Source organism: Emydura macquarii, unplaced genomic scaffold (genome assembly GCF_026122565.2).
Source record: "Emydura macquarii macquarii isolate MOO-44397 ecotype Brisbane River unplaced genomic scaffold, CSIRO-AGI_Emac_v2 contig_1551, whole genome shotgun sequence".
NCBI classification, from domain to species: Eukaryota; Metazoa; Chordata; order Testudines; family Chelidae; genus Emydura; species Emydura macquarii.
The window spans coordinates 12,799,025-12,812,135 of NW_027131688.1; the positions used below are offsets into that span (position 1 = coordinate 12,799,025).

Sequence of the window (13,111 nt, forward strand, 5' to 3'; positions counted from 1 at the left end):
TCTGTATAGGTGGTTTGGCATAGGTGCTGAATATCCAGGGCCGTCAGAGACTCAACTTGCTATGCTAAGCTATGTGGCCATTTTTTTCATAATTGCATGATTAGTTAGCCTAATGAAGAACACTCCAGGCTTCAGGACAGGCATTAGACTTTCTGGGGCAAAAAGTAAGAAGTGGACCCCCACAGAAGGCACATGTGTCTCTGGGGGTGAAGCCAGCAGTTGACACTGACCCACAGGCTTGGTGGCCCACTGAAGTGAGTTAGGGGGTGGAGTTGGAACTCCATAGCTGGATTTAGGGGCAGGCGACCCAGGCAACCACCTGGCATGCTGGGCTTGAAGCACTGTTTTTGTTGTTAGAGACAAAAGGGAAAATAGAATGTTTGAAGTAAAATGTTCCAGATATTCCGTGTGTAGATTCATTTTTCACCAACCTCCTAGAAAGTTCTGGACCTTTGTAGAATCTCATTGTAGTATGGTTGGCCGTCCCTCCCCGTCAGTCTGGGAGGGAGGCCACATTTCCTCACTACCCTGCTTCGGCAGGAGTAATCCCAGCTCGGGGCTGGGGAAACAGTCTCCAATCTGTAGCTAGTTTAAAAGGTCCCCGGGCAGGGCAGCAAACAGTCTAGCTCCCCAGATGAGGCGGCAAACAGTTCAAAGGCCCCGGGCAGGACAGCAAACAGTCTAAAGGCCACCAGGGTGGTCAGGGAAGGGGGAGTGGGACGCAGGCCCACCCAACTCCACTGCATCCCAGCCAAGGTCCCTAGCTGTGGCCAAGGGGTCGGTCACGGGGTCCGTGGGCTTTGCCATGGAGTCGGTGGGGTCCCAACTGCAACACGCTGAATCACTGTCCAGCTCCCCGGTTCCCGGGGTGTGTGGCCCCTCCCCAGGGCTACTTCCTTCCCTCTGTCCCTCGGGTACCTGGTATCCTGCCATCCAGTAGTTCTCGTCAGGGTAGGTGCCATGGGGCAGGTTGTAGAACCCCTCGATCTTGTCAGGGGGTGGCAGGTCAGGCAGCTGTTTGGGGCTGTCTGCAGGGGGCAGTTCCTCCAGGTCTGGCCCGGTCAGGGCCCGCGCCTCACCATCGTCCTCCTCCAATTCCAGGGGAAGTTCCTCCAGGTCTGGCCCCGGTAGGGCCACGCCCTCTGCATCTGTGTCGGGCAATTCTTCCAGGTCTTCGCCCCTCAGGATTACCGGGTCCAATGTGGTGGGTGGATCCGGGGGTACCACTGGGATCCAGGTCTCACGCTGCTCCTTTGCCGGCGCCCAGATGCCGACCCTGGTCCACTTCCCCAGGTACCCGGTCTCGGTCGGCTCACCTGGGTACCAGGCCGCAGACAGAGCAGGAGGGATGTCCTTCCCTTCCGGGAGCTGGCTGCCAACTGAGCACCTGGGCCTCTCTTTTGTACTTCCTGTCCTGCCCCCTCGCTTCCGGGCTGGTAGACAGGCAGTCTCTGGCTTTGCCCCCACAGGCCCAGCCTGTTGGTCCCCATCAGTCTGGGAGGGAGGCCACACCTCCTCACTACACTCATGGAACCTTCCAGACTTTCTGAGAAATACATTTTCCTTGAATCTCCTCGAATGTTATCAGCCCATACCCTCATGGGTATGTAAGGGGTGGGGCATCACCAGTCAGTCAGTGAGATATAAGAATGGAGTGAAGTGAAGTGAGAGCCAAGTTGCGATATTGTTAAGCTTGTTTTATTATGTAATTGTGAAAGTATACTTATGTTTTAAAACTTGAAGAGTGTAAGTAGCAACTAATAAAAGACATATTTAATGAGACACCAGAGATATCTATCAAATCCCTATCTACGCAACAATATAAAAGAAATACTGTTACTTCTTCTGCTATGCTTAACATATAATGTTCGATGACTTTCGAAGACTGCAGAACATAGACTTTTTCTCTCCCTAATACTGTCTGTTTCCCTCATAGAAAATAGAAGATGCCTCTGAAGAAGCCTTCAGGAGCTCAGTATAGAAAGCGAAAAGCTCAATTGCAATCTAGTTTGCAGAAAGGGGCAAATTTGATGGGAAAATATCTGAAACAGAACAACATAGACCGAGTTTAGGCAGTAGCGATTGTCCAGAACAAATTGAGGTAGGTATAAGCAAAGTCCATTCAGTTAGAGTAGATGAGGCCTATTCACAACCATTGATTAGGAGGCGAGAATGTGTGAACAGTGACAATTACTTCGTGTAATGAGATAACCATTCCAAGTCCCTATTTAGACCCAGTTTGATTGTGTCAAGTTTGCAGATGAGTTCCAGCTCTGCAGTTTCTCTTTGAAGTCTGTTTTTGAAGTTTTTTTGTAGAAGTATGGCAACTTTCAAGTCAGCTACAGAGTGTCCTGGGAGATTGAAGTGCTCTCCGACTGGTTTATGGATGATACCATTTTTATGTCTGATTTGTGTCCATTTATTCTTTTGCGTAGTGACAGTCTGGCTTGGCCAATGTACATGGCAGAGGGGCATTGCTGGCATACGGTGGCATAAGAATAAGCCTCAACTACTCCAACTGAATGGACTTTGCTTATACCTACCTTCCCCATTGTTGTTCCTTACCCTTAGATGTATATATCTGATTTCTATTCCTTACATCTGACGAAGTGGGTTACAGCCCATGAAAGCTTATGCCTGCAGAAATTAAATTTGTTAGTCTTTAAAGTGCTACAGGACTATTGTTGTTAATGTTTGACAAGAATGCCAAATCACTGCTTGCGCTTTCCAGGTACAATTACTGGCATAACTTAGCTGATGCTCTGAAGCAACATGAAAAGTCACCCGGCCATTTTACAGACTACTCCAAATGGATGGAGGTCGAGTCCAATCGCAAGCTGAATAAATGCATAGATGCAGAAAACCAGCACTTTGATAACATAGAAACCCAGGATTGGAGGAACGTGCTTGAGCATCTGATCTTAATTGCCCTCTTTCTTTGACAAGAATTTGGCTTTCCGGGGCTCGTCGGATAAGTTGGGAAATACGACGCTGTCATGTGTGAGCACCTACGTCAAGTAGCACGTAAAGAAACTATGAACCATTACTGCAACAAAACAATTCAAAATGATTGATTGACCTTATGGCAAAGAAAGTGCTTGATAACATATTGATGTGGCTCAGCAAAGTGAAGTACTACGCCATAATAATGGACTATGCTCCTGATATTAGTCACAGTTAAAAGATGTCATTTACAGTAAGATTTGTTGATGATGAGGATGGCTGTATCCCAGTAAAGGAACCCTTTATCTGTTTCCAATCTGTGGATGACTCTACTGGAAAAGGCCTAGCAGAACTGTTTCTGAACGTTTTGAATGAGAATAAGATAAAGCTTCAGCACTTCTGCAGCAATAGCACAAACATGAAGGGACGAAACAGCAGCGTCCAGGCAAGGATCCTTACGCCGAATCCAAGAGCTTTCTTTGTGTCTCGTGGCTGCCATTCTCACAACCTGGTTGTGTCAAGTGCAGTGTCATCTTCTTTAGATTCAGTGTCTCTCTTCAGAGTACTACAAAGGATATACGTCTTGTTTTTCAGCATCAACTATCAGGTGGAAGATCCTCGCGAAAAATGTTACAGATCTGATTATGAAGCTGCTAAGTGACACTCGCTGGGAGAGCTGCATTGACAGCGAAAGGCGAGTGAGGTACCAAGTGACTGAGGTTTACAACACCCTGATGGAACTGGCACAATCAAGTAAAGCCCAGGCTAGAATCCAACACAAGGTACAAAGCCTAGCAAACTGGATCACTGACTTCACATTTCTGGTCTCAGTTGTGGCTTGGCATGATATCCTGTTCCAAATAAACATTGTAAGCTAGGCATTACAAACTCAGTCCATGGAAATCATAAACGCTACTGCTTTGATGAGGCACTGCTTTGATTTTATTGTGGTCTGCTGCGGCAGTGGATTTGAAGATGCCATCACTGCTGCCAAAGAAAATGTGGAAACTTAGGAGTTGTGCCTGACTTTGAGGAAACTTGTAAACTTGTATTTATTTGTATTTGTATTTTTATTTATTTGTATTTATTGTATTGTATTTATTGTAAACTTGTATTCATCGGAAGAAGAGACAATTTGGTTATGAGGGCAGAGCTGAAGTGATGGGAAACTCGGAAGAGAAATTCAAGAGGGAGTTTTTTTGCTCATTCATTGACACTGCTCAAGTGTCCATTGAAGAAAGATTCGGACAAATGAAGCATCACAAAAAGACATGGGGGGGTTGTATGAGCTTAGTAAGCTGCCGGCAGACAGGAAAACACTCTTGAACAATTACACAGACCTTCACCAGACGCTGACGCATGGGGAATGTTCGGACATCAATGATAAAGTCTTCTATGTTGAATTGGACAACAACTGTCACATTTTGTCACACGGAAAGCACTGTCCACTCCAAGTTCTCCAATTCATTCATGATGCAGAGTTAAAGGACACTTTTCCTCATTTGTAGATAGCTTTGAGGATTCTGCTCACGCTGCCGGTCACAGTCACGAGTGGTGAGCGCAGCTTTTCAAAGCTCAAGTTCATTAAAACATACCTTCAATCGATGATGGCCAACGAGACAACTAAAGGACTAGGGCTAACATTCTAAGGCCGTCACCTACTGTAACACTGTTTAATAATGGTCCACCCACTGTTGGTGCACAGTTCAATTTCTTGATGTTAATACATTTCAGTTATTCTTAAAATTAAAAAGTTTCTATAAGATTAGAGGAAACTTTTTTTATTTGCTTATATATTGCATGAATAAATACAGATTTACAGATCCTAGCTTGTAAATTTATTGTTTTATATGGCAGGGATAAATCATGCATGCAAATCATTCATCAAAGTCGTGAAATGGGCTACAAATGCAATAAAAACTAAGGCATTCAAAAATATAACAGTTGAAGGGGGATGCCAGAGATGCTCCTGAGGTGCCATTTAGTGTAGGGCCTGTCTTGTGGACCTCCCTTCCTGAGACCCGCCGCTCGGGGTTGGGATTTGTAACTTAGCTTTGCGGGCCCCCCTATGGCACCAGGCCCCAGGCAGTTGCTCTGCTTTCCATTCCCTAACTCCAGCCCTGGACTTACTGGTTGTTTTCTGAGAAAGAGTGAAATCATGGTCATGCATCAGGGTGGATGGAATCATTGGTTGCTCTCTTTCTGTATAGAGCGTGTTGTAAAGTGAGTGTTTACAGCCAGTGTCTGTGAAACAAAGTTCTGTGATGACACCGAAGGATAAAAATGTTTCTGGAATCTAATTTCATTTGTTCCTTCCGAAGAGTATTGCAAAGAAGAAAAATAGAATGAATTTAGATGTTACATACATTAAAGGGAAAGGAATACTTATTTGTGAATCACAACTGTAAGGGATAAATCCTTCCTTAGCAAACTCTCAAATTCTGCTAGAACACTGAGCTAGAAAGTTACTATATACAGGGTTAAATTCTGATCCCATTGAAGTCAATGGATGTTTTGCCATTGACTTCAGTGAGGCCATGATTTCACCCCTGGATTATAGAATGAAAATATGTGAAAGCAGGCTAAATAATAATATAATCATATGTGACATTGGTAGATGAGGTTAAATTAATTTTAATACTGAGGTCTGATCTACACCAGAAAAATTTTGTACCTATTTTTAACATTAGCTGTAAATGCACTAGTGCATTTGGAAGCTGGTTAGTTTATATTGTGGAATCATGGCTTGTTCTGGTGCAAGTTGTTGAAGTTTTGGTTTTGGTTTTTTGGAAGGTTTTAAAAATGAAGTCCTGATTACAAAATGATGGATCTGTGCTGTCCAGTATCCAAAAAGAAACACCTGTTGATATTACTAGGAAATGTATATGAAGAAAGTGAAGACAGTATATGGCCCTCGGTATATCATTTGATGCATTGCTCTTTAGTATCTATTTTTGAATTGACTGAGATCTTTCAATACTAAAACTGAGTTTTCTCACAGATCACGGTCTTAGATCTGGATGGACAACATCTCACCAAAATTGCCAACTTGGAAAAACTGGAGAATTTAAGATGGGCCTCATTTAGCAACAATAATCTCACTAAAATAGAAGGATTGGAATCTTGCCTTAATCTTGAAGAGCTCACTTTAGATGAAAACTGCATCTCAAATCTAGAAGGTACTATATTTAGGAAGTTAGTGAAAATCAAACCATTTAACTTAGACACAACAGAAATGTTCCCATATAGTCTAGTGTTTCAGAGAGTGACTTTTTACTTTTATCTTTATCAGTTGCATACAATTTTAAAGCTTTCAGATTTAAAAAAATATAATTGTCTTATCTCTAGCTTTGTGGTGGGTCTTTAGCAGAAAAGAAGAAAAGAGAACAAGGCAGATAAATTGTGTTTCAGAAAAGCAAAACAAATGTATTTATGTTAATAGGAATTTTTCAGAATTGATAAGAGTGCATGGTTTTTAGCATGTAGACTTACTGGACATGTAACTTTCCTGCAAGAACCATAAATTTTGTTGTGACAGTTATGTGTTGGGTCAATAATTTCTAAAATAAGACTTTAATAAACTAGCAATTCCAAAAGGTCAAAAATTCACTTTTAAAAAGAACAGATTTACCTTATATATACTATATGACTCTTCCAAAACCTATTGGGTAGTCGCTACTTTTCCCCAAATCCCTACATAGGTCATGGCAAACACTATTATTGTCAGTTAGATTCATAGGTCCAGATTTTTAAAGGTATTTGGGTATTGCTGTGCTCAGTATTGCAATGCCTAACTGAGTCAGGAGCCTAAATGGCATTTTCCTAAGGTATAGAGGCACTTAGGAATCAAAATACCATTGACTGTCAATGGTATTTTGGCTCCTAAGTGCCTAAAGCCCTTTTGAAAATGAGATTTAGGCTCCTAAATTAGTTAGGTGTTGCAGTGCTGAGCTTAGCAACACCTAAATACCTTTAAAAATCTGGGCTATAGTCTTCTGTCTAGTGAAAGAAAGCCCATCTCTGGGTGTATGGGGGAAGAGGGAGCAAGAAAAAGAACCTGCTGCATGACAGATGAGTGGGCAGCCATTCCCCCTCACCATGCTCTTTGCTACTGCTGGAGGAAGAATCAGCAGCCAGTACCTTCCCCAAGGATCTCTGCTACTGCCAGAGGGGTGAAGCAGACCGTGAGTAGACTCTTCCTGGAAAATGTTCTAGCTGTCACAGAAAAGCAGGCCATGAATGATCTCTCCTGATCCTACCTGCATCAAAGCCTGATTGTGTAGGCCACCTCTCATGTATAGCTTGTTTTACCATCTAAAGTTAACCACTTTTTTTGCTTCTCACTATATATGCTTTAAGAACATCTTATTTATTTTTCCAGGAATTTCAAAACTCACCAAACTAACACGACTTAGTGTAAATAATAATCATCTCACCAGTCTGGAAAGACGCGTTTTTGAAAATTTGTCTCATCTTCACTACCTCTCTCTTGAGAGCAACAGAATTACTTCATTGGTTGGTTTGCAGAAAGCCTACGCACTAATAGAACTATACATCAGCAATAACTATATTTCTACCTACCAAGAAATATACCACTTAAAGGTAAATGTGGACTTGATTGCTATAGGGCTTGTGGATAAAAGTAAATTCACAATTCGCTTGTTACTTCAGTACAAATATAATATCTTTCCCATCTTTAAATACGGGAAGCCATATTTTTTTTAAAATGGCTGCCTAAATTGTGCCTGCAGTGTTGTTGTAGTTGTGTCGGTCCCACACATATTAGAGAGACAAAAGTGGGTGATGTAATATATTTTATTGGATCAACTTCTATTGGTGAGAGAGGTAAGCCTTTGAGCTACAAAGAGCTATTCTTTAGATCTTTCTTCAGGACCTGAAGAAGAGTTCTGTGTAGCTCGAAAGCTTGTCTCTCTCACCAACAGAAGTTGGTCCAATAAAAGATATTACCTCACCCACCTTGTCTCTAAATTGTGCCTGATAGTCTTGTATTTGCATGTGCAATTTAGATCTTCATTTTTTAAAATTAGGCCCATGGTAATTGTCCTTCCTAAGAGCCTTAGTCTGCACTTTCTTTTGGAGTTGAGTGTGCTCAGTACTTTGAAGGAGGTGCTGAGCACCTAACTGGATTGGGCCCAAAGTTTTCCACATAGAACCACACAATATGCATCTCTAACCCAGCAATTAGAAGAATAACATTTGAAATAAAGTCAAAAGCACAAGCATCCACACATGCAGCAATCCCACTTCCTTTGCTCACACACACACACTCTCTCTCTCTCACTGTGGGCTTGATTCTCATTTTTACAGCACTCTGGTAGTGTAAAAGGACTTTAAAGTGAATGTAATATTAACTTATGTCAACTTTCAGACTCCTTTACACTGCCAGAGTGACGTAAAGGCAGCTTAGTGTAAATGAGAATGAAGCCCTGGGTTCAATTAAATGATACTTCAGACTTGACACATGCAGTTGTAAGATGAAGAGAAGGATTAAAGATAGACAGAGTAACCCAAATTTCATTCCTTACAAACATTTACAAATTTTACTATTAAACCTTGATTTATGTGCTTTATTTCTTAGGGTTTAAATAATCTGGTCATGCTGGACATGTACGGAAATCTAATTGTGTGGAAACAAGATAACTACCGATCGTTTGTAATATTCCACCTTCCATCTCTCAAAGCCTTAGATGGCACTGCAGTAGTAAGTTATCCTATGCATCATATATCTATTAGAATTGTTGTTAAAACCATCTTTTTCACAAATCAAGATGGCATGGGCATCCTGATAATTTCTGTCACTTATTAAAGCAATTACCTAATACTGTTTTGGTGCACATCACAGATCTATAGTTTAAACTGAATTAGAGCATATGAACATTTCCATAACATGTTCAATAAGAATATAGGAAACATAGCACTACTGGCACAAAGCTTAGGTGATAGTGTGGTGACACTTTTAGTTTAAGCCCTGATTTTCAGACACTTATAATTTTTTTAAACTACCTTATGGGCTGACATTTTATATATATAATTTTTTGTATTATTATACTTCTAGGTCTGCTTTAATATAACAAAATGCAATTTTTAAATGTCATTATACAGGAGCCAGCAGACATTGAGAGTGCTAAAGATTTATTTGGTGGCAGACTTACCTGTGATATGATTGCAGAAAGACTAGGACATTCAGACTTCACTAAAATGCAAGAATTAAATTGGACAACTTCTACGATCAGGTGCAATAATTTTTAAATGTGCTCGCTTATGTTACAAATAGCATTTAGTATCATGGCTAGAAAAATATAATTAAAACCAGAGCCTATGCCTATTAGTTAAGTCAGTTCATATGTCTCTCAGTTTATGGGCAAAATCCTCTTAACTTAATTCACAGAGTAGATATATGATCCACATGGAAAAAGAGTGACTTTCTTCAATTTCAGACTTTCCTCATCTCTCAGTAGATAATTCTATTTTTCAAACACAGATTTGTGCTGCCTACGTACATTTTGGACAGGCACCTGTAGTAAAGAGACTTCATTTGGTCAAAAGGAGCATATTTGCCTTAGTCTGTCGGTTCTGAATCCTTTTAGTCCAAATCTAGCCCAAATGAGGACAGTCATTTTAGGTGTAAATGAGGTTCTTCTTTGAGTGTTGGACCCTATATGTATTCCAAACGTGGGTCCACATGCATGCCATAGACTGGAGCCGGAAGGTTTCTTTAGCGGTGTCTGTTGACCTCCATATTCATTGTGCATCCCCTTGTGCTCTCAGCCAAAGTTATAATAGGCTGTGTGGGTCGATGCCTCTCCAGTTCCCTCTTATCACCACATGGCCTGAGTCGGAACCCCCTGTTCCTTCATACTCTTAGTCTTCCAGCTACGAGAGTGACTCAGTCCGTTGCAAATAGTTCTTCTTTGTTGTTTTCTTATAGATAGATATTGTATATAGTAGTTGTGGATAGCGAACATTAGTTTATCCCGTTTGGGGTACAATTCCCCCCACCTGGGACTATGCCCCATATTCCAAGTTTTAAAAACTGTGTTTTATGCCTGTGTTCCTTCTCTGTGAGTGATGAGCACCAGCACTATCTTTACTGCCTTGGGAAGGTTCATGTTGCTGCTCATTGCGCAATTTGGCCCAGACCCAGGAAGCATCAGAGCTTTGCCTCAGAAAATACCTCATGGAAGAAGCCATAAGACCGCACACCCACTCGGATCCAGGACCATCGGAATTGTTGGTGTAACATCCGTCACTGATGGTGAGCACTTTGCACTCCCTAGATCCGGCAGCACCAGTGGCTAAGTACAAGCCCAGACATGAGGGTAGGAAGTCCCTGTCGAGGAGTACTTCTAAACATAGCTTTTCCCCCCCAAGCCAGGTTGGGTGAGATGTCTCGCACAGAACCTGCCGCACCTGCACCCAACCTTCCCTGCATCCAGGGTAAAGTTAAGCACAAGAAGCATGCAGTAGTACCATTAGTTCCCCTGGTACTTGCCCACCCGGAGAAGTCCCTGGCACGAGCACCACCCATCCTGCCGCCACCTCTGCAACCTTTGCTTCCGCTGGCCCTGTGGACACTGCCTCGGTCTTTCATTGTTTCCAGAGGCACTCCCCGGACTCCTGGTCGTATGCTCCTTCTTTCCACAGAGACATTGGAATTACTGTACCCACCCTCCCTGTTTCTCTCTGGTCCCTTGCTCACTTGGAGGATCCTCATTCTGGTTGACGAACTGCTCCTGCTCCTGATGGATTGGCCCCTAATGACACTGCACTGTGCACCACTGGCTCCACTGCTACCTGACTCTTTGGACTTGGAGGAATTTTCTGAGCTAGAGCCCAACTTCTCTCCCATGTCCAGGCGCAACTCGACTCTCGTCCCTGACTGCGTTATCCTCCAGTTTCTGACCTGGCTGCGACGGTGTGGTACTAGTACCCCTGTGGGCTGCCACACCCCCAGACTCCTACTAGGTGCTCTGGGAGCCATCTCACCATAGATACTTGCTCTTCCAAGCTTTGTACCACTCGACCCAGTCTCCTCCACTAGTGCTGTTGGGCTCCAAGGTCCGAACCACTATAGAGCACCTCCTGTTTGATGAGGACAAGTTGTTCTACTCCAAGACATGAGTCCCTTCACTCATTAAAAGACTCCCGAGCCACGCTATGATCCCTGGGGAGCTATACCCCAGCCCTGCATTGCAAGCAGCAGCATCAACAGTTCCGCCCCCACCCACATGTGCCTTATCCAGTCTACTACCAGAAGCACCAGGTGCCATCAGTCCCAGCAGCAGAGACCCACAGCCTTTGTCATGGCCACCTCCTCATACCTTGCCCACCAATAACCTAAACAGTTTTGATGCATCCACGGAGAGCTCCCAACCTCCCCTTTGCCACCTGTGATGCCCCACGTTATCTTTGAGGGCCATCTTGCTCTGTTTGCCCACAATTGAAGATTACTATGGACCTTTGGGTACTGGAGATTATCATGGGTACTCCATAAAGTTTATTTGTTTTCCCCCTCCCCCCGATACCTCCAGCAGACCCTTCCCATCAATACCTTCTCCAATAAGAGGCAGCTGCTCTTCTCACAAAGGGTGCCATAGAGCATGTAGCACCTCCCTACATGGGGAGAGACTTTTACTTGCCATACTTCCTCATCTTAAAGAAGGGTGGAAGGCACTGACCCATTCTTGATCTTCAGCTGCTAAACAACTTTAGCAGGCAATCCAAGTTCCATATGGTGATGCTGGCATTTATTACACCCTCCCTCCCTCACAGGGCTTGATTCATGGCTCTCGACATGAAGGACACTTCCTTCCATGTAAGTATCCACCCGGCACACTGGAAATTTCTCCATTTCCAGCTAGGGAAGCACCACTATCAATTCTGATTCCTCCCTTTTGGCATTCTGATGGCTCCACGAGTCTTCATGAAGGTCTTTGCAGACATGGTAGCACAAATGCACCGCCTTGGTACTCAGTGTACCCCTACTTGGATGACTGGCTCCTAGTTACAGTATCCCAACAAGAACTTCCCTCAGCCATACTTGCTCTTCATGCTTTTCTGGCCTCTCTGGGTGTCTGCATCAATGAGAAATCAGTGTTTGTCTCTACCCTGACAATCAACTTCATCGGGGTGCAGTTCGACTCCATTGCGGCATGGGCCTTGCTTCCAGTGGATCATTTTGCAATGATGATGGCCCTGATTGCAGATTTACATCAAAACCCTCACTAAGCCATCCTTTGAGCCAATAGCAACGTGCTCCCTCTCCCATCTCTCAATGAAAGTGATGTTCACATCGTATTCCACAAGAATAAATTTTCCTTTTAGCTCCACCCCAAGTTCCTCCCAAAAAAGCGTCGAAGTTCCACATCAGTCCATTCACCTCCCTGTCTTTCATCCCAAACCACATGCCTCCCATGCAGACAGAATCCTTCACACCCTCACATCTGCCACGCCCTAGCATTCTACCTCCAGAGGACCTGTGCCTTTTGTGTATCACCAAAACTGTTTCTCCCCATTGCCGACTGCTCCAAAGACCAAGGCCTCTCTCCCAACGAATGTTGAAATGGATATCTGGATGCATCGAATAGTGCTACATGCTATCAAATATATTGTCACTTGATAGGGTCACAGCGCACTCTTCCTGAGCGTAGGCAGCCACATCGGCATGCCTAGCCAACATCTCCTGGCAAGACAGCTGTCATGCAATAACATGGCACTCCATTCACACCTTCACAGCACACTTTGTCATCTCTCAAGGGGCAACTGCGGAATCTACACTGGGCCGTGCCGTGCTACAGAGTGCACTTTGTCTTGCTTCCACGCACCCACCTTCACGCTGATCACTGCTCACTACTCACCCACCTTTGGAATACATATAGGGACCATCATTCAAAGAAGAGGAGGTTACTTACCTGTAACTGTAGGTTCTTCGAGATATGTGGTCCCTATTTGTATTCCAAAACCCACCATCCACCCCTCTGCTGCAGACTGTACTGCTCATCAGTAAGAGGGTCACTAGAGAGGTGTCGACCTGCACAGCCTATTATAACCTCAGCTGGAAGCATGAGGGGATGCACGATGCACGTGTGGGTCAATGGGCACTGTTAAGGAAACCTTCCAGCTCCGGCACATTGCACGCATGCGCACC

At 43.7% G+C, this 13,111-nt stretch overlaps 1 protein-coding gene across 1 annotated transcript in view; it reads left to right on the forward strand.

Moving 5' to 3' along the window:
- Positions 1-13,111, forward strand: part of LRRC9 (leucine rich repeat containing 9) — an 88,013-nt gene that overhangs the window by 46,509 nt on the left and 28,393 nt on the right. The window contains exons 21-24 of the mRNA XM_067554892.1: positions 5,945-6,122; positions 7,325-7,545; positions 8,543-8,665; positions 9,067-9,197. Coding sequence (XP_067410993.1) covers positions 5,945-6,122; positions 7,325-7,545; positions 8,543-8,665; positions 9,067-9,197 — 653 coding nt within the window. The remainder of the gene's footprint in view (positions 1-5,944; positions 6,123-7,324; positions 7,546-8,542; positions 8,666-9,066; positions 9,198-13,111) is intronic.